Source organism: Rhinatrema bivittatum, chromosome 1 (genome assembly GCF_901001135.1).
Source record: "Rhinatrema bivittatum chromosome 1, aRhiBiv1.1, whole genome shotgun sequence".
Taxonomy (NCBI): Eukaryota; Metazoa; Chordata; class Amphibia; order Gymnophiona; family Rhinatrematidae; genus Rhinatrema; species Rhinatrema bivittatum.
This window is the reverse complement of record NC_042615.1, coordinates 590,658,924-590,683,269: the sequence shown is the minus strand read 5'-3', so window position 1 is coordinate 590,683,269 and position 24,346 is coordinate 590,658,924. Positions and strand designations below refer to the sequence as shown.

The window sequence follows — 24,346 nt, the reverse complement described above, 5'->3', positions numbered from 1 at the left end:
ACCTGGAGCTAGGAACTAGAACAACTGGAGACAGGTATCGAAGAACTGGACCATACAAGAACATCTGAAGACAAGGACATCTGAAGACAGGAACACCTGGACATCTGAAGACGAGGAGATGGGATCAGACGAGAGACCAGGAACCATGGATGAAGACAAACCAAAGGACCAGGAACCACAGATGAAGTCTAGGGAATTCTCACGAAAAAACAGAGTGCTTTGAAGAAGTGAGGATGGACTTCGAGCTTCCTGGAATGAAGAGCTGGAACAGTGGAGAATCCAGGAGCAGGCTAGCTCCTTGTGAAGGCATTGGAGGACTGGCGAAAGGCCCTTATATAGGGCAGACGTGGAGACGCCTGGATGACATCATCAATCAGGGCCACGGGGCTTTTTCTGCTGCATGCCCTATAAATAAGCAGAAGAGGCGCGGCGTGCACCTAGGAGGCAGGATCATGGAGAGTGGCATCTATGCCGCGAAGAAGGAGAAGGAGAGGCACTAGGCCGCAAGGCAGGTCCCGGCGTCAGCGGCTCCCAGGCCGCTGGAGGAACGACGGTGACGGCCACCGGGCCACGAAGAGGCCATGCAGGAAGAAGGTGTGGGCAGCTTCCGGGCCGCAAGGCTGAACAGCATTGGCTCCGACTGCCGCAGAAGACAGGCAGCGGCCTCCAGGCCACAAAAGACGGTGTCAGGGCAGCAGGCTACAGAGGTGAGAGGCTGCTCGTGGCTAGACCCGCGAGCAGCATCGCAACAATATAATTATACAATCATCAAATGAACATAGGATAAGCTGCAGTTATTTATTTCAAATAAAATAAGTCAGAAATAATCATTAAAAATAAAATAAATCTAAGGATCATCTTATTAGTAAATAAAGACTAGTTAAACTAAGTATGCTTCCATTTTCCTAAATAAGATAAAAAAATACAATTTGAAAACACATTTTCAGACAAGATACAATCATGAACTCCAAATATAATGCTATAAACATTCACTAAATTAGAGTATATTTAAGGGATTAAAAGCCAATACAAGGAGTTAAGTAACCATATTCCATTGTTCTACAGTAGAAATAAAACCATAGAATAAAATATACCATTCAGAAAGAATCCTAAAATCAACAGTAGTGTTTTCTTCATTCATGACCATTGCAGCTTGTTGCCATCGCTTGCCAGCACATCTTCCATAGCAAAACTCAAAAGAAAGTGTGCCATGTTGTGTAATTGTACCATGCCGTGGTGTTTTATAGGGGTGTGCATTCGTTCCCTACGGTGGGCCCCTGTGACATAGTGAGGGCAAAGGCTGTCGGCGCCATTTTGAATACTGGCAAAGTCAGCCCCTGACATAGTGAGGGCAAAGAATATTGGCGCCATTTTGAGTACTGGCAGCGACGGCCGGAGTGCAGGAGGTCACTCCCGGACCCCCGCTGGACTTTTGGCAAGTCTTGTGGGGGTCAGGAGGGTCCCCCAAGACTTGCCAAAAGTCCCTGGTGGTCCAGCTGGGGTCTGGGAGCGATCTCCTGCACTCGGGCCGTCGGCTGCCAGTAATCAAAATAGCGCTGATAACCTTTGCTCCTACCATGTCACATGGTAGGAGCACAAGATGGCGCCGATGGCCATGTAACAGGGGCTGACCAATGGCACCAGTAGCCCCTGTGACATAGTAGGTCAAAAGCTATCAGCGCCATTTTGAAACCGGAAGCCGAGGGTGTGAGTGCAGGGGATGGCTCCCGGACCCCCCGCTGGACCACCATGGAGTTTTGGGAAGTCTTGGGGGGGTCAGGAGGGTGGGGGGTTGTAGTTAATTTAATTTTAGCGGGGAAACAAATAGGAATTGATGTATAAACGTATTGGGGGGCCCCCTTGCCGAATGCAAAGTATCTGCCCCCCGACGAATACGAATCCTGAATGCAACGTATGGCGTCCCTCTGCACATCCCTAGTGTTTTACAGTTTTTCAGGGCATACTGCTTATATACAGAACATGTAAAAGTCCCTTAGTATTTTCATCATACTTATATATTGATTATTTAAGACTTTTTAATCTACATTTTTCTAAAACATGATCTAGAAGCATTTAAGAAAGATTGCATTTAAGTCAATTATGTTGTCACCATGGAGTCTTAACAGTTAATATGGATGTTGTGTAAATTTTTGTAAGATAGTAATATTTTGCTTTAAATTTTTTAGTTTTGTTCATATTTACTTTTTTCTTAGGATTTATTTTTCCTTTCAGAAAATGTATTTAATTGCATTGCTATCTTAAACGTTGTTAGAGTATGAGGTTGTTCTCAGTATTCTTTCTGCTTTTGTATACTTTCAGTTTTAGAAACTGTATGTAAACGTGCAATAGGGATGTACATTTGTTTTCAACGAATGTGCAATCTGCAACGCATAAGTCCCTGTTCGTTTGATTTGTGGGTTCATGAAATGCATGGCGATCCCCCACGAATAAAACATATCATATTAGTTTCATTCTTTTGGTTCACAGTTATTGCTTAGCAGCTGTTTGAAATAGGAGAAGGCCATGTTGGAGTATCCATAAGAAAACCCAGCCCTTTCCTGTGAGTCATAAGTGACCTCACAGCCCTGTCATAGAGTGGGTCAGACAGGTTGGCAAGGAGACGAGAACGTAGCCTATCAGAGCTAAGGATTTTTCTAATGCAGCCTATCACCGTTCTCACTCAGTGCTCTGTGACGCTGTTCCTGATGACGCTGTACTGTTTATACCTTAAGCACGCAGCGTGCCATGCTCTTTCTTTGCGGGGGTTGTCCAGGGAAATGTCTTTACTCAGAGCTAGTCTGAGTATCTCAAATCTGTATTCAATTGCTAGCTACTTTGATAGAATTTTCCATTGAAAAAGATATTTGTTCATTTTTGCTGCATTGCCAGCCAGCCATGCTTTTTTTGACAGAGAGACCGTCTCTCTGTCTCTCCCACTGAGACAAGCTGTCAGCAATGGCATTTTGCTGCTGATCTTACCCCCGCTGGGGTAGGTTGCATGCAAGGTTTGGGTGGTGTGGGTGGGAGATATATTAAATTGCTAGCTACTTTAATAGAATTTTCCATTGAAAAAGATATTTGTTCATTTTTGCTGCAGTGCCAGCCAACCAGGCTTTTTTTGACTGCACTTTTTTTTTTATTGAACTCAGACTGTCTCTCTGTCTCTCCCATTGAGACAAGCTGCCAGCAGTGGCATTTTGCTGCTGAACTTACCCCACTGAGGTAGGTTGGTGCAGGCACAGGCAGGGTTTGGGTGGTATGGGTGGGAGATAGTGTGAGTTGGTATTTTCAAACAAGAAGCAGCATCACTAGGAATTGTGCTTGCTCAGGCTTTCATAAGAACATAAGAACATAAGAAAATGTCATACTGGGTCAGACCAAGGGTCCATCAAGCCCAGCATCCTGTTTCCAACAGTGGCCAATCCAGGCCATAAGAACCTGGCAAGTACCCAAAAACTAAGTCTATTCCATGTAACCATTGCTAATGGCAGTGGCTATTCTCTAAGTGAACTTAATAGCAGGTAATGGACTTCTCCTCCAAGAACTTATCCAATCCTTTTTTAAACACAGCTATACTAACTGCACGAACCACATTCTCTGGCAACAAATTCCAGAGTTTAATTGTGCGTTGAGTAAAAAAGAACTTTCTCCGATTAGTTTTAAATGTGCCCCATGCTAACTTCATGGAGTGTCCCCTAGTCTTTCTACTATCCGAAAGAGTAAATAACCGATTCACATCTACCCGTTCTAGACCTCTCATGATTTTAAACACCTCTATCATATCCCCCCTCAGTCGTCTCTTCTCCAAGCTGAAAAGTCCTAACCTCTTTAGTCTTTCCTCATAGGGGAGTTGTTCCATTCCCCTTATCATTTTGGTAGCCTTTCTCTGTACCTTCTCCATCGCAATTATATCTTTTTTGAGATGTGGCGACCAGAATTGTACACAGTATTCAAGGTGCGGTCTCACCATGGAGCGATACAGAGGCATTATGACATTTTCCGTTTTATTCATCATTCCTTTTCTAATAATTCCCAACATTCTGTTTGCTTTTTTGACTGCCGCAGCACACTGAACCGACGATTTCAATGTGTTATCCACTATGACACCTAGATCTCTTTCTTGGGTTGTAGCACCTAATATGGAACCCAACATCGTGTAATTATAGCATGGGTTATTTTTTCCTATATGCATCACCTTGCACTTATCCACATTAAACTTCATCTGCCATTTGGATGCCCAATTTTCCAGTCTCACAAGGTCTTCCTGCAATTTATCACAATCTGCTTGTGATTTAACTACTCTGAACAATTCTGTGTCATCTGCAAATTTGATTATCTCACTCGTCGTATTTCTTTCCAGATCATTTATAAATATATTGAACAGTAAGGGTCCCAATACAGATCCCTGAGGCACTCCCTGTCCACTCCCTTCCACTGAGAAAATTGCCCATTTAATCCTACTCTCTGTTTCCTGTCTTTTAGCCAGTTTGCAATCCACGAAAGGACATCGCCATCTATCCCATGACTTTTTACTTTTCCTAGAAGCCTCTCATGAGGAACTTTGTCAAACGCCTTCTGAAAATCCAAGTATACTATATCTACCGGTTCACCTTTATCCACATGTTTATTAACTCCTTCAAAAAAGTGAAGCAGATTTGTGAGGCAAGACTTGCCCTGGGTAAAGCCATGCTGACTTTGTTCCATTAAACCATGTCTTTCTATATGTTCTGTGATTTTGATGTTTAGAACACTTTCCACTATTTTTCCTGGCACTGAAGTCAGGCTAACCGGTCTGTAGTTTCCCGGATCGCCCCTGGAGCCCTTTTTAAATATTGGGGTTACATTTGCTATTCTCCAGTCTTCAGGTACAATGGATGATTTTAATGATAAGTTACAAATTTTTACTAATAGGTCTGAAATTTCATTTTTTAGTTCCTTCAGAACTCTGGGGTGTATACCATCCGGTCCAGGTGATTTACTACTCTTCAGTTTGTCAATCAGGCCTACCACATCTTCTAGGTTCACCGTGATTTGATTCAGTCCATCTGAATCATTACCCATGAAAACCTTCTCCATTACGGGTACCTCCCCAACATCCTCTTCAGTAAAGACCGAAGCAAAGAAATCATTTAATCTTTCCGCGATGGCCTTATCTTCTCTAAGTGCCCCTTTAACCCCTCGATCATCTAACGGTCCAACTGACTCCCTCACAGGCTTTCTGCTTCGGATATATTTTAAAAAGTTTTTACTGTGAGTTTTTGCCTCTACAGCCAACTTCTTTTCAAATTCTCTCTTAGCCTGTCTTATCAATGTCTTACATTTAACTTGCCAATGTTTATGCTTTATCCTATTTTCTTCTGTTGGATCCTTCTTCCAATTTTTGAATGAAGATCTTTTGGCTAAAATAGCTTCTTTCACCTCTCCTTTTAACCATGCCAGTAATCGTTTTGCCTTCTTTCCACCTTTCTTAATGTGTGGAATACATCTGGACTGTGCTTCTAGAATGGTATTTTTTAACAATGACCACGCCTCTTGGACATTTTTTACTTTTGTAGCTGCTCCTTTCAGTTTTTTTCTAACAATTTTTCTCATTTTATCAAAGTTTCCCTTTTGAAAGTTTAGCACGAGAGCCTTGGATTTGCACACTGTTCCTTTTCCAGTCATTAAATCAAATTTGATCATATTATGATCACTATTGCCAAGCGGCCCCACCACCGTTACCTCTCTCACCAAGTCCTGTGCTCCACTGAGAATTAGATCTACAATTGCTCTCTCTCTCGTCGGTTCCTGAACCAATTGCTCCATAAAGCTATCATTTATTCCATCCAGGAACGTTATCTCTCTAGCGTGACCCGATGATACATTTACCCAGTCTATATTGGGGTAATTGAAGTCTCCCATTATTACTGCACTACCAATTTGGTTAGCTTCCCTAATTTCTCTTAGCATTTCACTGTCCATCTCACCATCTTGACCAGGTGGACGGTAGTATACCCCTATCACTGTAGTCTTCCCTGTGACGCAAGGGATTTCTACCCATAAAGATTCAATTTTGTATTTAGTCTCATGCAGGATGTTTATCCTGTTGGACTCTATGCCATCCCGGATATAAAGCGCCACACCTCCTCCCGACTGCTCCTCTCTGTCATTGCGATATAATTTGTACCCCGGTATAGCACTGTCCCATTGGTAATCCTCTTTCCACCATGTCTCTGAGATGCCAATTAAGTCTATGTCATCATTTACTGCTATACATTCTAATTCTCCCATCTTACTTCTTAGACTTCTGGCATTAGCATACAAACATTTCAAAGTTTGTTTTTTGTTTGTATTTTTATTCTGCTTTTTAATTGATAGGGATAAGTTAGAATTTTTTAGCTCAGGTGAGTTTTTAGTTACAGTTTCAGTCAAGTCTTTTCTCTGCTGTTTCATTTTTTTAAATACACAGAGCAGTCTCAGTTGCAGTGTACATGAAGGCACTGCACTGCATCTGTGGGCAGTTTTGCAGACTCACTTATATTGGGATAGTAGTGCTCTTTTAAGCCAAATCTCCAGTAGGCCTCTTTTGTAGTTACAAGTTTGGTGAGTGCACATATAGCAGTCTCAGTTGTAGTGTACATGAAGGCACTGCATCGTGCGTCTATGGGCAGTTTTGCAGACTCACATATATTGGGACAGCAGTACTCTTTTAAGCCAAATCCCCAGTAGGCCTCTTTTGTAGTTACAAGTTTGGTGCAGGCATATACAGCGGTCTCAGTTGCAGTGTACATCAAGGCACTGCATTGCATCTGTGGACAGTTTTGCAGACTCACATATATTGGGACAGAGGTATTCATTCACCAATAAAAAATAATTATTTTAATTGAAATCCCTAGTAGGCAGTGACATTAATTCCATGATGTCAGGGAAAGGTAGACATGGTCGAGTGATTGGGACTGTCAGAGGAGGCACTTAAAAAGGCAGTGCCAGTCCCCCATTAAAGTTTAAAAGGGAGCTGTTCCAATCTAAAATCTCTGGAGGGGCAGGCAGTTCCATCCGGAAAAAAATGAAATTTAAAGATGATGCACTTCCACCACCTGTTTCTGACCCTGTAGTTTTGGAGGTGAGGGAAGGGGAGGCTGAGTCATGCAAGACTAAAGTGTGAGACCCAAAAGCAGCAGTGCAACAGCAGACTCGACTTTGTGTTGAAAATGTAGCGCAGGCACTGTTTGCTTCTGATTCTGATGAAGAATTATCTTGTGTGGGATTCTCATCATCAGAAATGGAAGAAGTAATAGCTGAAAAAGGTTTAGGAGGATTAGTTAGTTCTGTCTTAGTCTCCACTTCAGTGCTGCAGAGGAGAGATGAAACTGATGATGAGGAAGAGGAAGAGCAGTTAGTGCAGGCACAGAGTGTGACTGATGCCCCTGGCATTGCTTCTCAGGTTGAACCCACTACTTCAACTCCAGTGCCAGCATCCACCCCAAAGAGTATAGAAAACAAATCTGCGATCTGGAGCCACTTTAAAGTGACAGAGCACCCGCGTTTTGCTCAGTATAATTACTGTGCCAGGGCTATTAGCAGAGGCAAGCAAATGGGATATCTAACTAATTTTGGCCTGATGCATCGTATGCAGAAGCAACACCCAATAGTACTGCCATCTGGGGATGGTGGCAGTACCAGTCAGGGGACCCCTTTTTCCAGGCAGCGTAAAGTGCTTGAAAAGGAGCAGAGTCACCCCATGCCCTCAGCCCCTTCTAGCAGTCAGGTGGCAGGCCAACAGACCCTTGCCAATTGTCAGAAGCAACAACACACCATGGAGGAAATGGGGTGGTGTTCGATAACGCTATCCCGGGGAAGGAGGCAGACAGCCTCAAAAGTTGTAACCAGGAGCATCGGGGAAATGATTGCCCTTGATGACCAGCCCTTGCAGATAGTGAAGAATGTGGGTTTCAAGCATTTGCTGAAGGTCTTAGTTCCAAATTACAAAGTCCTCTCCAGAACTATATTTAGCAGAAAGGTCATCCTCAGCCTGTACAACCAGTGTCGCAGTCGCATCCAAGCGCTGCTAGCTAAGGCAGAGGGGAGTGTGCATTTCACCTGTGATATCTGGACCACCATGAATGCTGCACACTCTTACCTCTCCCTGGCAGCACACTGGTGGGACCTGGCTGAGGCAGGGGCAGGCAGCAGCAGCTCTATTAGTGAACAAGTATCAGGGTGGAGGTGGGCTTTACTGCACACCCACCTGATGGACAACGCCCACATCTCAGCCAATATTCTAGCATGCATCAGACAGATTCTGGCAGCTACACAGTGAGACAGGCACCTTCAGACAGGGTTCTTTGTCACAGACAATGGTGCAAACATGTTAAAGGCAATATCCGATGGGGGCTTTCAGAACATCCGATGTTATGCACACATTCAGCACCTGGTAATGAAGTCAGCTCTGGGGTTGGAGTCCAATCACCAAGAGAATGAATACCTGCATACGTTAATACACAAGTGCAGGGACATAGCAGCCCACTTCCACAGAAGTGTGAAGGTGGGGCAGGTTCTCCATGAAAAGCAGACTGATTTGAGGATGCCTCACAAGCGTCTCATTCAAGACATTGTCACCCGATGGAATTTCACCTATATGATGCTGCAGAGGTTAGTGGAGCAGCAGACACCCCTTCATGAACTTTCTGCGGAAATGGACATAGGTGTGCAGAGTCCACTAGGGCATCATGATTAGTTAGCAAGGATGCTACGGAGGAGCTGAGTTCCAGAAGTGTCACCTTGGCTGACATTATCCCTATAGTTAATTTTCTGGAGGAAAATTTGGAGGGCTTAAAACAGGAAGAGGGAGTGACAGCAGAGGTGCTTCATTGTCTGGACTTGTTGCAGAAGCAGGTGCAAGAGAGATTGCAAACTTTCGCAAAAGACCGCAGATACATGCTCGCCACAGTCTGTGATCCCCGTGTGAAAGGGAAACTCGCCCTACAGTCCGATTGTCTCACATTTGTAGAGGATCTGCTGTTAGCAAACATCTGTGAACAGGAGCGCCATAGGCAGAGACAGATTAGACATGAAGCAGAGGAGGAAACAGCGTGCACAGGGTAGTGAAAGCCCAAGCAGGAGCAGCACTCTGTTAGCGACAGCTAGTACATCCTCTTCCACTTCAGTATGTCAGAGCCATGTTATCCCTAAAAAAGCATCTTTTATGGAACGGGCTAGAGAGAAAGCAGCTGGCATGAGTGACTCTGAGGCCACCCAAGCAAAGGAGACACCAGCACAGCTGCCAGTGACATGGTATCTCTCAGAGCCCACAGAGAACATGCAGACAGATCCGCTGGCATATTGGGCACACAAGTCCACTGTCTAGCCATACCTAGCCAAAGTGGCTCAGCGATATATAATCATATATACATATCATGTTGACAAACATTTTACCATGTTATTTATTTATTAACTTGTATGTTTATTAACTGTTTAGCAATATATACTAATTTGTTACTTTGATTAATCTGTTCAATGTAAACCGCTAAATGAAGCGATAGTTACAGTTCCTTGTAAACCGGGGTGATATGTATATTATACAGGAACTTCCGGTATATAAATCCTTTAAATAAATAAATAAAATAAAATGTCCACCAACCAGTGTGCCCAGTGAACATGTATTTTCAGTGACAGGGGATATCATGAGCCCTTATCGCTCAAGGCTGGCACCAGAGTTGATGGAAATGCTAGTGTTTTTGAAAATAAACATGCCTTTGCTAGGGTTTCCAGATTTTCCCTGTGAATGGCAAGATGAATAAAAGCAATTGAAAGACTTGCAGCAGCTCCAACTGCCTCCTGTGCTCCAGATAATACCAGCACATGTACCTGACCTCAAATGCTGTGCCAGTCTCTCCACTGTCCAGGCCGTACATCCCTACAAGGGCCTGACCTCAAATGCTGTGCCTGTCCATCCAGGCCATAAGTCCCTACAAGGGGCTGACCTCAAACTCCATGCCTGTCCGTCCAGGCCTTACATCCCTATGCTGTGCCAGTCTGTCCACTGTCTGGGCTGTATGTCCTTACAAGGGCCTGACCTCAAATGCTGTGCCTGTCCATCCAGGCCTTACGTCCCTACAAGGGCCTGACCTGAAATGCTGTGCCAGTCTGTCCACTGTCCAGGTCGTACATCCCTACAAGGGTCTGACCTCAAACATGTGCCTGTCCGTCCAGGCCTTACGTCCCTACAAGAGCCTGACCTCCAATGCTGTGCCTGTCCATCCAGGCCTTACGACCTAACAAGGGCCTGACCTGAAACACTGTGCCAGTCTGTCCACTGTCCAGGCTGTACAACCCTACAAGGGCCTGACCTCAAACACTGTGCCTGTCTGTCCAGGCCTTACGTCCCTACAAGTGCTTGACCTCAAACGCTGTGCCTGTCCATCAAGGTTTTACGTCTCTACAAGGACTTGACCTCAAATGCTGTGCCTGTCCATCCAGGCTTTACGTCTCTACAAGGGCTTGACCTCAAACGCTGTGCCTGTCCATCCAGGCCTTACGTCCCTACAAGGGCTTGACCTCAAATGCTGTGCCTGTCCATCCAGGCCTTATGTCTCTACAAGGGCTTGACCTCAAACGCTGTGCCTGTCCATCCAGGCCTTATGTCCCTACAAGGGTTTGACCTTAAATGCTGTGCCTGTACGTCCAGGCCTTACATCCCTAGAAGGTCTTGACCTCAAATGCTGTGCTTGTCCATCTAAGCCTTACGTCCCTACAAGGGCTTGACCTCAAATGCTGTGTCTGTGTCCACTGTCCAGCCCTTACGTCACTATAAGGGCCTGACCTCAAACTCTGTGCCTATCTGAGTTTAGTTCTAGTATTTCTAATTTCAGTTTCATGTATTTGTGCATCACGTCTTTACAGAATATTCTTTTTCCTGTTTTGCAACATTTGGAATGTAAGAACATAAAAAGCTGACATAAGATGTTTGGAGCTTGCATATTTCATATGCTCTATAGTTTTCATGACCTTTATAATATGGGCCATTTTCCCTAAATCTTTCTTAGGTGCCAACATTAATGTTTCTAGTACTATAGAGAACTGGTGGTAGTTGCACTCTAGTTCATCCTCTGTGTTCCCATAGTTTACAGAGCACTGTGAAAACTGTAAAGTCAACATAGGTTGATATTGTAGATTTGGACTTGAGTAGCAGTTTTCTTATTTCTGAGAGCTCTTCAAGTTTCTTTGTCATCAGCTGAAGTGCATAAGTATACTTAATAGCTTATGGGTATTTACAAGGACCTGACCTCAAACGCTGTGCCTGTCAATCCAGGCCTTACATCCCTACAAGGACCTGACCTCTAACACTGTGCCTGTCCGTCCACTGTCCAGGCCTTACGTCCCTATAAGGGCTTGACCACAAACACTGTGCCTGTCCATCCAGGGCTTATGTCCCTACAAGGGCCTGACCTCTAATGCTGTGCATGTCCATCCACTGTCCAGGCCTTACATACCTACAAGGGCCTGACCTCTAACTCTGTGCCTTTCCGTCCACTGTCCAGGCCTTACGTCCCTATAAGGGCCTGACCTCAAACTCTGTGCCTGTCCATCCACTGTCTAGGCCTTATGTCCCTACAAGGGCTTGACCTCAAACACTGTGCCTGTCTGTCTTGGACTTGGATATTTCATATTCTCAATAGTTTTCATGACCTTCATAATGTGGGCCATTTTCCCTAGATGTTTCTTAGGTGCCAACATTAATGTTTCTAGTACTATAGAAAACTGGTGGTAGTTGTACTCTAGTTCATCCTCTGTGTTCCCATAGTTTACAGAGGTACTATAGGGTACAAAGTCAACATAGGTTGATATTGTAGATTTGGACTTGAGTAGCAGTTTTCTTATTTCTGAGAGCTCTTCAAGTTCCTTTGTCATCAGCTGAAGTGCATAAGTACAGTTAATAGTTTCTGGGTATTTACTAGACACCATCGGAACCACCACACTCTTGGGGCCAACCCATTCTAGGGAGCCCTTTCCTGCACAAAGGAAAGGGAACTCTCCACGGGTGTAGCCAGCCTATCTCTTAGCACCAGATGACCCATGTTGAACCACTGTTCACATGGAAACCTCCTCCACATTGACTCGCCACACTTGAAGGCTCGTGCTCCACCCTAGCGGAGAACCCGTTCCAGGGATCCCTGTCCTGCGCAAAGGAAAGGGAACTCTCCCCGGGTGTAGCCAGCCTATATCTTAGTACACATTGACCCATGTTGAACCAGAACCGCTGTTCACATGAAAACCTCCTCCATGTCGACTCACCACACTTGAAGGCTTGTGCTCCACTCTATGGGCCAGCCCATTCTAGGGAGCCCTTTCCTGCGCAAAGGAAAGGGAACTCTCCCCTGGTGTAGCCAGCCTCTTAGTACTCGTTGGCCCATGTTGAACCAGAACCGCTGTTCACATGGAAACCTCCTCCACGTCGACTCGCCATGCCTGAAGGCTTGTGCTCCACTCTAGGGGCCAACCCATTCTAGGGAGCCCTTTACTGCGCAAAGGAAAGGGAACTCTCCCTGGGTGTAGCCAGCCTCTTAGTACCCATTGACCCATGTTGAACCAGAACCGCTGTTCACATGGAAACATCCACGTCGTCTCGCCACACTTGAAGGCTCGTGCTCCACTCTAGGTGCCAAACCATTTCAGGGAGCCCTTTTCTGCACAAAGGAAAGGGAACTCTCCCCAGGTGTAGCCAGTCTATCTCTTAGTACCCTTTGACCCATGTTGAACCAGAACCGCTCTTCAAATGGAAACCTCCTCCATGTCGACTCACCTCGCTTGAAGGCTCATGCTCCACTCTAGGGGCCAACCCATTTCAGGGAGCCCTTTCCTGTGCAAAGGAATGGGAACTCTCTCTTTGTGTAGCCAGCCTATCTCTTAGCACCCATTGGCCCATGTTGAACCACTGTTCACATGGAAACCTCCTCCACGTCGACTCACCATGCTTGAAGGCTCGTGCTCCACTCTAGGGGCCAACAACCCATTCTTGGGAGCCGTTTCCTGCGCAAAAAAAAGGGAACTCTCCCTGGGTGTAGCCAGCCTATCTCTTAATACCCGCTGACCCATGTTGAACCGCTATTCACATGGAAACCTCCTCCGCCTCGGTCTTCAAAATTCTCGTTTGTATATCTGCTACGTCCACCAGATTTTAAAAGACCAGCAAGAGCTCACTAGAAGCCACCTGAAACACCCCACTCTAGGGGCAAACCCATTCTAGGGAGTCCTTTCCTGTGCAAAGGAAAGGGGCCAACCTATCTTGTCCCTATCAAAACCACAGGGACCAGACTACCTCTGGTCTGCCAGCCTGCCTTGCCCCTATCAACTTTCTGCCACTCTGCCTTGCTGCCATACACCAGATTTATTTATTTATTTGTTTATTTATTTATTTAACATTTTTATATACCTATAGCCGTTTACACATCGTACTGGTTTACATGTAACAAAATGGGAGGCCACAAAAGGGCGTATCCTTTACATAAAACATAGAACAGTGATAAACACTTGGATGTGTTTCACTTTACATATCTATAAACCACAGAGAGAACTAAGATCTACAGGAAAAAATTTATTGGAAATTCCCTCAGTGAAGAATGCGGCATTGAGTATAACAAGAAATAGAGCTTTCTCGGTTGCTGGCCCCATTCTGTGGAATGCATTGCCTGATTCGCTTAGGCTAATAAGCAGCCGGAAGGAATTTAAGAAGGCTTTAAAAACCTATTTCTTTCAAGAGGCTTTTAAAGATTTAGAAACATCTTAGCTAAGTAAATAAGACTAAATAAGTTTGTATTATATTATATTACTTTACTTATTCTTACTTTAAAATTTTTAATGTAATTGGCCATTCTCTGTTTAGTCATCATTATTTTTATTGATTACCTAAAATGTTGTATTTTTATTCATACCTATTTTACTGTTTTAAGTTTTATTTAGTATTAATTTTTAACCTTTTAACTGTTAAGGTTATTTACTGCTGTAAACTGTTTTGGTCAGTAAGCCTTACTGGAAAACGGTATATAAATTTGTTTAAATAAAATAAATAAATAAATAAATAAAATAAATAGTGATAAACAGAAATAAACACAAATAAAATAAAACATCAAATACTAACTTAGATTCAGCATTTAAACCAGGAAGATAATAAATATATATACAGCATATATAAGTGAGAATAGCATATTTACATTGCGAGTAATTAGCAAGGGGTTCAAGGGGGGAGAGAATTAATTAGACAGGTGATTAAAGAGTAAGATGTAAGATCTGGAGAAGGGAAGAAAAGCTAATGGGTGAACAACTGAAGCAGGTTGGGAAAGGGCACTTGGGAAGCTGGGGTGGGCAGAGGTAGGTCTATTGACAATAGCCGAGGCGTTGAATAAGTTAGGTGAAGGCCTGCTGAAACAGCCAGGTTTTTAATTTTTTTAAAACTTGGGTGTAAAGGATTCAGTGTGGAGTTCGTGCGGCATAGAGTTCCAGAGGGTAGGGCCGGCCAGAGTTAACGCTCTTTTAGTAGTAGAGGTAAGTTTGATGAATTTCAGGGAGGGTAGGTGCAACGTTCCTTGAAGGATAGTCCGAATGGGTCTTGTTGAGACGTAAGGAAGGAAGGGGGGATTGAGCCAGTGCGTATTTTCATTTATAATAGATTTATGAATGAGGGGGAGAACCTTGTATTGTATTCTTGAATTGATTGGTAGCCAATGCAACTCTTTTAGGATGGGTGTGATGTGGTCCCTCTTTTTGGAGTTTGTAAGGATGCGGGCGGAGGCATTCTGCAGGAGTAGAGGTTTGATAATTTGGAGAAAATAATAGCCTGGAGTACTGTACGAAAATCGGAGCCATGTAGTAGGGGTCTAAGTTTTTTAATTGTGTGCAGTTTAAAATAGCAGTCCTTGAGAATTGAGTTTATGAAAGGTTTTAGGGAAAGGTGATTATCGATGATAGTTCCGAGGTTACGAGTGTGAGATGAGAAAATAGTAGGGGGAGTAGAAGGGGGGGATGACTCACTCTACTCCTTGTGGTGTTCTTGCCACTATCATGGTTCCTCAGTGTGTTGGTGCTAGTCTTTCTGCTGCTTTGTCCCTTTATCAGTGCCTTGTGTTTTTTTCTGACACTCTTTCTGCTTGCTATGCTCCCCCTTCATTGTGCTGTAGGATGTTGATGCCACTTGTCTTGCCACTTTGCCTGTCGTGCTGCCTTTGAGGGTTCATGCAACTGTTATCGGTGCTCTCTTTTGAAGCTGTGGTGTGTTTTTGACACTCTCGCTGCTGCTTCGCACCTCTGTTAAAGCACTCTTGCCACTCCTGGTACTCCTTTGCCCCTTTTCAGTACCTTAGGCTATTCATGCCACATTGATGCCACTTTGCCACAATCTAAATACCTTGGAGCTCTTTTCTTGTTCTGATGATTGCTCCCCAGACGTTTCATCAGAATTGATAAGAAAACCCCAATTCTGCAGCCAAAAATAGGCTGCAAATACTTTTCCCATTGACTTTAATGGGAAAACGGAAAACGAATAAAACTAATCAATAAATTGGTTTTTCCTGGCGTGTAGCCAGATGGACTCAGAACAAATGGGATAGTATCCGCGTGCTAGCAGTTGGAGACGGATCTGACGTCAGCACGGGGGTATATAGCCCCACAGGAAGCGCAGCGATTCAGTAATTTCCGTCTCCAAAGCAGTTTGGAGTGCCTACACGCTGGTTCAGCGTGCTTTCCAAGACTACTTTAATTTTTCTCTTATTGCTTTCTTTTCTAGATTCTCTTCTCTACTTCCGGGTATTGAGCCCCGCGCTCCTTCGGGGACGTTTTCAGCTCGCCCCCGAGTTGAGCTTCCTGGGGCGCCTACCGCGGTCCCCCGGTGGGAAAGTCCTCGGTCCGGCCGAACCGCGGCAGGGGCACGGCCCCCGGGGGAGACTCGGGTGTGGCCTCGAGGCCCTCGGTCCCGGCGTGGACGAGGTAGCGGGTGCTGTTCCACCTATCGCGGCGGTGGAAGGTAGCGGCCCTTTCCCCCCGCAGCCGGAGACCGCCTGGGTTCCAGCCTGGAAGCGCCGGAGAGCGGGTAAGGCGTACATCTCTGCGCACAGGTCTCCAAAGTCTCGAGGATCGGCGGCGTGGCAAGCCGTGGAGGTGCGGCCCTGTTCAGGTATTCCGCGCCCGTAATAGGCGCGGCTCTCTTCCTTCTTGTGCGTCTATGGTATTGTTCTGCGCATATTGGCTGCCACTGTGAATGTTTGCCGCATACTGTTGTACGCTCTTTATTCAATGCTTTTGAGCTTGCCGCATGTTATTGCCACTGTGCGCCTGGTATGTTACGCGCATATTGCTGCCGCGTATTATTGCCACTGTGCGCCTGGTAGGTTACGCGCATATTGCTGCCGCGTATTATTGCCACTGTGCGCCTGGTATATTAAGCGCATATTGCTGCCGCATATTATTGCCACTGTGCGCCTGGTAGGTTACGCGCATATTGCTGCCGCATATTATTGCCACTGTGCGCCTGGTAGGTTACGCGCTTATTGCTGCCGCATATTATTGCCACTGTGCGCTTGGTGTATTTAGCGCCTGTTGATGCCGCATATTATTATTACCATTGTGCACCTGCCATACTGAGAGCCTATTGCTGCCGCATATTATTAGGCTTGTGCACCTGTGGTATTCAGCGCCTACTGCTGCCGCATATTCTTACTATTGTGCGCCTGCTGTATTTAGCGCCTATTGCTACCGCATATTATTGCGCGCTTCTTTTCTTTGGTATGGATCAGCACGCAGCCGCATCCTCGGCGGCGCAGCCGCATGTCTCCGGCATTTCAGCCCTTGGCCTCTGCTCGGTATGCCACCTTAGAGCCACGCGCAGTACTGAGCCTGAATCACTATGTGTCCAGTGTGAGGCAGCAGGGAGACCCTCTGGCCTGGACCAGTCTCAGCCACAGTTTCTTGACAGTTCCCCTGGGGCTACCCCGGATTTGGGGGGCAGTCTGGACCAACCAGGCATCCCGGGGGCCCTTGTACCCCGGCAGTTCGAGGCTGCTTCCATTTCCTGGGTGGATCTCTTTCAGGGTATTCATGCCTTTGTCCAAATGCAGACGGCTTCCCGTCCAGGCCCTACTGGTCCGGCTGCTCCGGTGGTTCCTGTTGTTTCTGCGGTTCCTGCGGTGGCGGCATTTGTGGCGCCTCCTGCGCCCGCTGCTACGGTGGCTGCACCTCGGGATCCTATGCCAGGACCCTCACGGCCTTATCGGGAGCGAGACCTCCCGCCACTGGACAATCCGGATCAATCGGACCAGGAGGTTTCGCCGGACGAGTCCGACCTCCCGGACGAGGGGGACCTCCCCCCGGGGATTGAGCCTTATAGAACCATGAGGCGGTTCTTCCCTAAGGAGGACCTCTCGGACCTCGTGACTCAATGTCTGGCGGAGTTGGATATCACGGGTCCCAGTGCTTCGGTTCCTTCAGCGCAGAACCCTCTGCTGGAAGGTCTTCGTCCTACAGCTCGCCATTTTCCTTTCTTACAGGCGGCTCAGCAACTAATAGAATTGGAATGGGCGGCGCCGGCGGCTTCCTTCAAGGGGAGCCGGGCCCTGAAAGGTATGTACCCGTTGGCTCCGGCTCTCCAGGACCTGTTGGCATGTCCTCAGGTGGACGCCCTAATTAGCGCGGTGGTTAAGCGCACTACTATTCCAGTGGAAGGGGGGACGGCCCTTAGGGAGCCCCATGACAGACGCATGGACACCATTCTGAAGCAAACGTTTGAGGTAGCGGCTCTTTCTTTGCGGATTGCGGCCTGCTGCACTGTGGTGACACGTGCCTGCTTGTCTCAGGCCAGGAATAATGCTCCAGCGGCTGACATGGAGTCCGCTGTTTCTTTCCTCACCGATGCCGCATCCGATTTGGTTCGCACTACTGCTAAGGGGATTTCATCCTCCGTAGCCGCCAGGAGGCAGCTCTGGATCCGGCCATGGTCAGCTGATGCGCCTTCAAAGTCTCGTCTCACCAGGTTGCCCTTTCAGGGCTCGTTTCTGTTTGGCAGTGACCTGGATAAGCTGGCCGCTTCCTGGGGTGCCTCTCCTGTGCCTAGACTTCCGGAAGACCGATCCCGAAGGGGACAGCGCTCTTTTCCACGGCCCTACAGGGGCAGGAGTTCCCAGCGCTTTGTCCCGTATAGGGGGCGCTATCAGGCGACTCGTCCTCCGACCAGGAATCAGTCCTTTCGGACCAAGCAGCGCAAGCGGGGGGCGGGCCCGGGCTCGGGCCCCGGACGCGCACCACAATGAGAATTTGCCGATTCATCTGGGGAATGAAGCCATAGGGTGCAGGTTGACCCTCTTCTACCCCAGATGGGTCAAGATTACGTCGGACCAGTGGGTCCTCGCCGTTATCCGGGAAGGATATTATCTGGATTTTCGACACCTTCCTCCGGACAAGTTTGTGGAATCTTCATGTCACCGGCACAAGGAGGCAGCGTTAGAAGCTACCCTGGCGAGGCTCCTGTCCTTGAACGCCATCCTCCCAGTACCTGCCTGGGAAGTGAATTCTGGACACTATTCCATTTATTTCATGGTACCCAAGAAAGGGGGCACTTTTCGGCCTGTGCTGGACCTCAAGTCGGTCAATCGCTACTTACGGGTACCGAGGTTTCGTATGGAAACTCTGCGCTCCGTCAAAGCCGCAGTCCAACCCGGGGAATTCCTCACGGCCTTAGACCTGTCAGAGGCATACCTGCATATTCCGATCCATCCAGATCATCAGCGATACCTGCGCTTCAAGGTTCTGGGCCGCCACTTCCAGTTTCGGGCTCTACCCTTCGGGTTGACCACGTCCCCACGGACATTCACCAAAGTGGTAGTAGTGGTGGCCGCGGCCCTCAGGCGAGAAGGGATTCTGGTCCATCCCTACCTAGATGACTGGCTGATCAGGGCGAAATCTCGAGAGGAGAGCCTGCGGACAACCGACAGAGTGATCGCCCTTCTGGAAAGCTTGGGCTGGGTAATCAACCTCAGCAAGAGCTGCCTATTGCCTTCCCAGTCAATAGAGTATCTGGGAGTGCAGTTCGACACCCGGGCGGACACGGTCAGTCTCACGACCAAGAGACAGTTGAAACTTCAGCAACGTATCCAGTATCTGATGAGGGTCCGTCGGCCCATAGCCTGGGATTATCTGCAGGTTCTGGGTCTCATGGCATCCACCCTGGAAGTGGTGCCTTGGGCACGGGCCCATATGAGACCTCTACAGCATTCCCTGCTCTCTCGCTGGAGCCCCCGTCGACGGGACTATTCCACGCACCTTCCTCTACCGGCCAGAGTTCGGATCCAGCTGCGGTGGTGGTTGCAGTCCACCCACCTGAGCAGGGGGTCGGCGATGTCCTCGCCCACGTGGACCTTGCTCACCACGGATGCCAGCCTAAGCGGCTGGGGAGCACATTGCGAGGAGTCACCGCGCAAGGGCGATGGAACAGAGAAGAGTCAACGTGGAACATCAATCGCCTAGAAGCCCGGGCAGTCCGCTTGGCCTGCCTTCGACTCGCTCACCGACTAAGGCACAGGGCTGTCAGAGTGATGTCCGACAACGCCACCACGGTGGTCTACATCAACCGGCAGGGCGGAACCAGAAGCCGACAAGTCTCTCTAGAGATCGCCCCACTGATGGTTTGGGCAGAGGCGAATCTGCAAGACATCTCCGCCGTCCACATTGCCAGGAAGGACAATACCACAGCAGACTTCCTCAGCAGAGAAAGCCTGGATCCGGGAGAGTGGCAGCTGTCCCGCACAGCTTTCCAGATGATTGTCGATCATTGGGGGATTCCGGCCATGGATTTACTGGCGGACAAGTCCAATGCTCAGGTACCCAGATACTTCAGCCGCAGGCGCGACCCGTTCTCACGCGGCATCGATGCCCTGGTCCAGCCGTGGCCTCCAGGGACTCTCCTGTACGCCTTCCCTCCGTGGCCTCTGCTGGGCGCCCTCATCCACAAGATTCAGACTCAACGGGGCCTCGTTCTTCTAGTGGCACCAGACTGGCCAAGAAGACCCTGGTACGCGGACATGAGAAGACTGCTGGCAGGGGAGCCCCTTCCCCTGCCTCCTCTCCGGGACCTTCTACATCAAGGTCCCATTCTACACGGGGATCCAGCTCAATTCTCTCTTACGGTCTGGCCCTTGAGAGGGCTAGACTGAAGAAATGTGGTTACTCGGGGCCCGTGATTGATACACTCCTCCGAGCTCGCAAGTTTTCCACATCCCTCACATACATCCGGATCTGGAGAGTGTTTGAAGCCTGGTGCGACACTCACGACACCAATCCACATGCCACCACCATACCTATTGTGTTGGATTTTCTGCAGGATGGGCTTCAGAAGGGTCTCTCCCTCAGCTCCATCAAGGTTCAGGTAGCGGCACTGTCTTGCTATGGTCCCAGGTGGGATGAGAAGACCATCGCCAAACACCCAGATGTCTCTCGTTTCCTGCTGGGTGTCAAGCATATTCGCCCGCCACTAAAGTGGCCTGTGCCCTTATGGAATCTTAATCTTGTTTTGGATTTCCTCGCGGGATCCACCTTCCGACCCCTTCGGGGCTTGTCTCTTCGGTCTCTCACCCTAAAGTTGGTGTTCTTGCTGGCGGTGTGTTCCGCACGCCGCATCTCTGAGCTACAGGCACTGTCCTGCCGTGATCCCTTTCTACGACTCACTCCGGAGGCTATCCATCTTCGGACAGTTCCCTCCTTTCTCCCTAAAGTGGTTTCACAGTTTCATCTTAACCAAACTATATCCTTGCCTACCACGGTAGGTTTGAAGAAATCTGACGAAGGCCGTTTATTACGCCATCTCGACATCGGCAGATTGCTGCCCAGGTATTTGGACGTGACACAAGACCTGCGAAAGACGGACCACCTGTTCGTCCTCCACAGCGGGAAGAAGCAAGGTGAAGCGGCCTCTCGGCCCACCATTGCCCGCTGGATTAAGGAAGTTGTCAGAGCAGCCTACGTGGAGGCTGGGAAGGCTCCGCCTCTTCAGGTTAAGGCTCATTCCACCAGAGCACTCGCAGCGTCCTGGGCGGAGTCCAGGATGCTATCACCTGCAGAGATCTGTAAAGCAGCGACATGGTCCTCCCTCCATACCTTCTCCAGATTCTACCGCCTGGATGTCCAGGCCAGGGAGGACTCGGCTTTTGCGAGGGCGGTACTACATGGTCCTCAGGCAGCCTCCCGCCCTGGCTGGGAGTAAAGCTTTGGTACATCCCATTTGTTCTGAGTCCATCTGGCTACACGCCAGGAAATGTTTGGATTACTTACCTGGTAATCCCCTTTTCCTTAGTGTAGACAGATGGACTCAGCATCCCGCCCTGCTGCCTGTGCACATGAGTTCACCGATTCCAGGTAAGCCATGGCTTCTTTCCATGAGAGCGTACGCTCTACCCGGGTCCATGCCTTCCGGTTGTGAATGCTGGCGGTCTCCAGCCACTGTCAATCGGTCAGGGGAATCCTGTTTTCACTTTTCACTTTTCACTGAGCGTCAGTACACACATCCATAACAGCTTTTGCAAGGAAGATTACTGAATCGCTGCGCTTCCTGTGGGGCTATATACCCCCGTGCTGACGTCAGATCCGTCTCCAACTGCTAGCACGCGGATACTATCCCATTTGTTCTGAGTCCATCTGTCTACACTAAGGAAAAGGGGATTACCAGGTAAGTAATCCAAACATTTCCCCCTATGAAACTAATGCAACGAATTTGGGTCCCGGCAAAACAAAAACCGAATCGAAACAATTTTTTTCTTTCTGCACATCCCTACAACTCACTCAGGACCACAGCAGGAAAATCTATGGCAATGGCTGAAGATAGTGTTGTAGTCGGGTGCTGCAGTCAGGATAGTGGACCCTTGGGCCGGACTACCCAGGGAGGCAGGGTAGGCCGGGAGGCAGAGCCACAGGCTAGCGGTGTTCACCCGGGAACCAGAAACCCCCCAGGAGGAGCCCGTAGGGTCCTGGAACCTTGGGACTTAGGAGAACGCTCAGAGTCTATAGACAGAGGAAGCCTGGGCAGAGGGTGTAGCAATGAAAAGTCCAAAGAGAACACAAAAGTCTATAAGCCAGCAAAGCAGGTAGAGGACCAGCTGAAGGTAGGGCAGCAGGCAGTAACAACACCTGTGGCAAGCTGGACCGTGAGGCAGGAGTTGAAGGCAGGCTGTGGACCGGGGCAGGCTGTAGCCTGGAACGGAGTCTGTAGCTGGCTGTGAACCGGAACAGGCTGTAGACTGGAACGGAGGCTGTAGCTGGCTGTGAACCAGAACAGGCTGTAGACTGGAACGGAGTCTGTAGCTGGTTGTGAACCAGAGTAGGCTGTAGACTGGAACGGAGTCTGTAGCTGGCTGTGAACCGGAGCGGGCTGAAGACTGGTACGGGGCCTGCAGCTGGCTGAGAACCGGAGCAGGCTGAAGCGGAGCCAGGAACGGACCAAGGTCGGAGGCAGGCGGCAAGCTGAAGCAAAGTCAGGAACGGACCAAGGTCGGAGGCAGGCGGCAAGCTGAAGCGTAGTCAAAGCAATCCAAAGGTCAAGTCAGGAGCGAGGAACAGACGAAAGCGCAACTCAGAACTACTAGGCAGTAGTGAACCTCGTTGCAAGGCAAGGAGAAGGCGTCCGGACGCCGGTTAAATCAGACTCAGGGCAAGGCGTCGTTAGCACAGGAGGGGCCAGACTTCCAGGAGCTGTGCGCACATAGTGTGCGTCCTCACGCGCACGCGAGGCAGCGGGGAGATGGGCAAGCAATGGCGGACGCCATGAGGAACCAGTAGAGCCGCAGGGGTCCCGGGCGTACGGAACGTGGCGTTTCCAGTAGTGGAGGTGAGCCCTGCTCAGAGTAAGAGAAGGGGAAGCGGTGGAGACCGCAACAGATAGTGGAGGTCCCACTGGCCTGGAAGTCACAGCTGCAGTGTGCCTAGAGAGCTCTGTGTAGGCAGCAGGCACAGTTGCTTCTGCATATGGCTTGCTCGTAGTCTCGTGTTCCTCTTGTGTGCTTGTGTCACCAGTAGAACAGGTTCATGAACAAGAGTACGGGAGCAGCACTGGGTCTTGCTGATTGAACACTTGCCTGCCCCATTGCTGGACTGGAGATTATGGTGTCCCATAATTGTTATAATCGAACACTGTGAAAAAAAAAAAAGGTTTCCAAATCCTAGGTAGACAGCCCTGCCAAAACGTGGTCGGGCCATGGCCCAGGCTGCTTACCACATTCCACTATCAATGTCTTGACTTCACAAAAAATGTATGTAAAAGGGCCAAGAAATATTTGCAGCTCATTTTCCTTTTGAAACCATCTCTAGCATTAAAGAGATCTAGAATAATGAATGGCGACTGATGTATAAACACAAACTAAAGACTTCTAATTCCTGTGTCATTTTATTAGGAAATATTTTCATACATCTTGGAAATTTGGCTATGGATAAAACAATCTTTTGCTAGGCTCTCTAGGCATACGGTGACAAAAATGAATATTAAATTCTTCCAGCAAAGACACTTGGAAGAATATAGAGTTCAATTATTTGTTTATTACCAAGTTTGTTATTTCTTTCTTCATAGGCTATGTGGAAGCATTGGTGATTCCAGCAGGGGCAAGAAGAATCAAAGTTGTGGAGGAAAAACCAGCTCATAGTTATTTAGGTAATTGCAATGCTCATCACTTATATTTAAAGTATTAGGGCTACAGATAATAATGCAGCTTTAGTTTTCTATTTTGCTCATAAAAAAGTACTATCTAGGTTTAAATTCCCTCTTCTAATGTCTGAATTATGGTAAGAAAAAAATGTACTGTTTTGTTTAAAACTCTTAAAAGCTTAACATCAAGGCAGAGTTATTTGCTTTTCAGAAAGACATAGTTTAATCTGACAGTGGTCAGGTAATTGAAACTACTACTTTGCAAGATTATGTGCATTTCTTATTGATGCATTTATATTTTTATTAATACAATATTTCATTATGATATTTTTGTTATTTCTTGTATCAGTTCTGCTATAAACCACTTTAGGTTGAACTTTATTCAGGGACAGTGGTCCATACATGTAACATAGTAAAAAAGGTAATAAAAATTCATTTTTAGGAGCCAGTCTGCAGTAAGGCAGTTCAGTTCTCTGATTTTTAATTCTGAGGTTAATATTCAGTGGGCTGGTGAGCGGGAAAATTACCCAGGTAACTTTCCCCGAATATTCAGCGGCACTTGGCTAGATAAGTACCGTATTTTTTGCTCCATAAGACGCACCTGACCATAAGACGCACCTAGGATTCAGAGGGGGAAAATAAAAAAAAAAAAATTGTGCTAAACCGGCTCTGCGTCTGGGCGTCTTATGGAGCAAATTAGGG

General features: G+C 47.7%; 1 protein-coding gene across 1 annotated transcript in view; it reads left to right on the top strand.

Annotated features, from left to right (window-relative positions):
* ADAMTS19 (ADAM metallopeptidase with thrombospondin type 1 motif 19) overlaps positions 1–24,346 on the top strand; it is a 465,279-nt gene that overhangs the window by 362,492 nt on the left and 78,441 nt on the right. Inside the window, exon 16 of the mRNA XM_029619011.1 lies at positions 23,570–23,650. Within this exon, the coding sequence (XP_029474871.1) occupies positions 23,570–23,650 (81 nt within the window). The remainder of the gene's footprint in view (positions 1–23,569; positions 23,651–24,346) is intronic.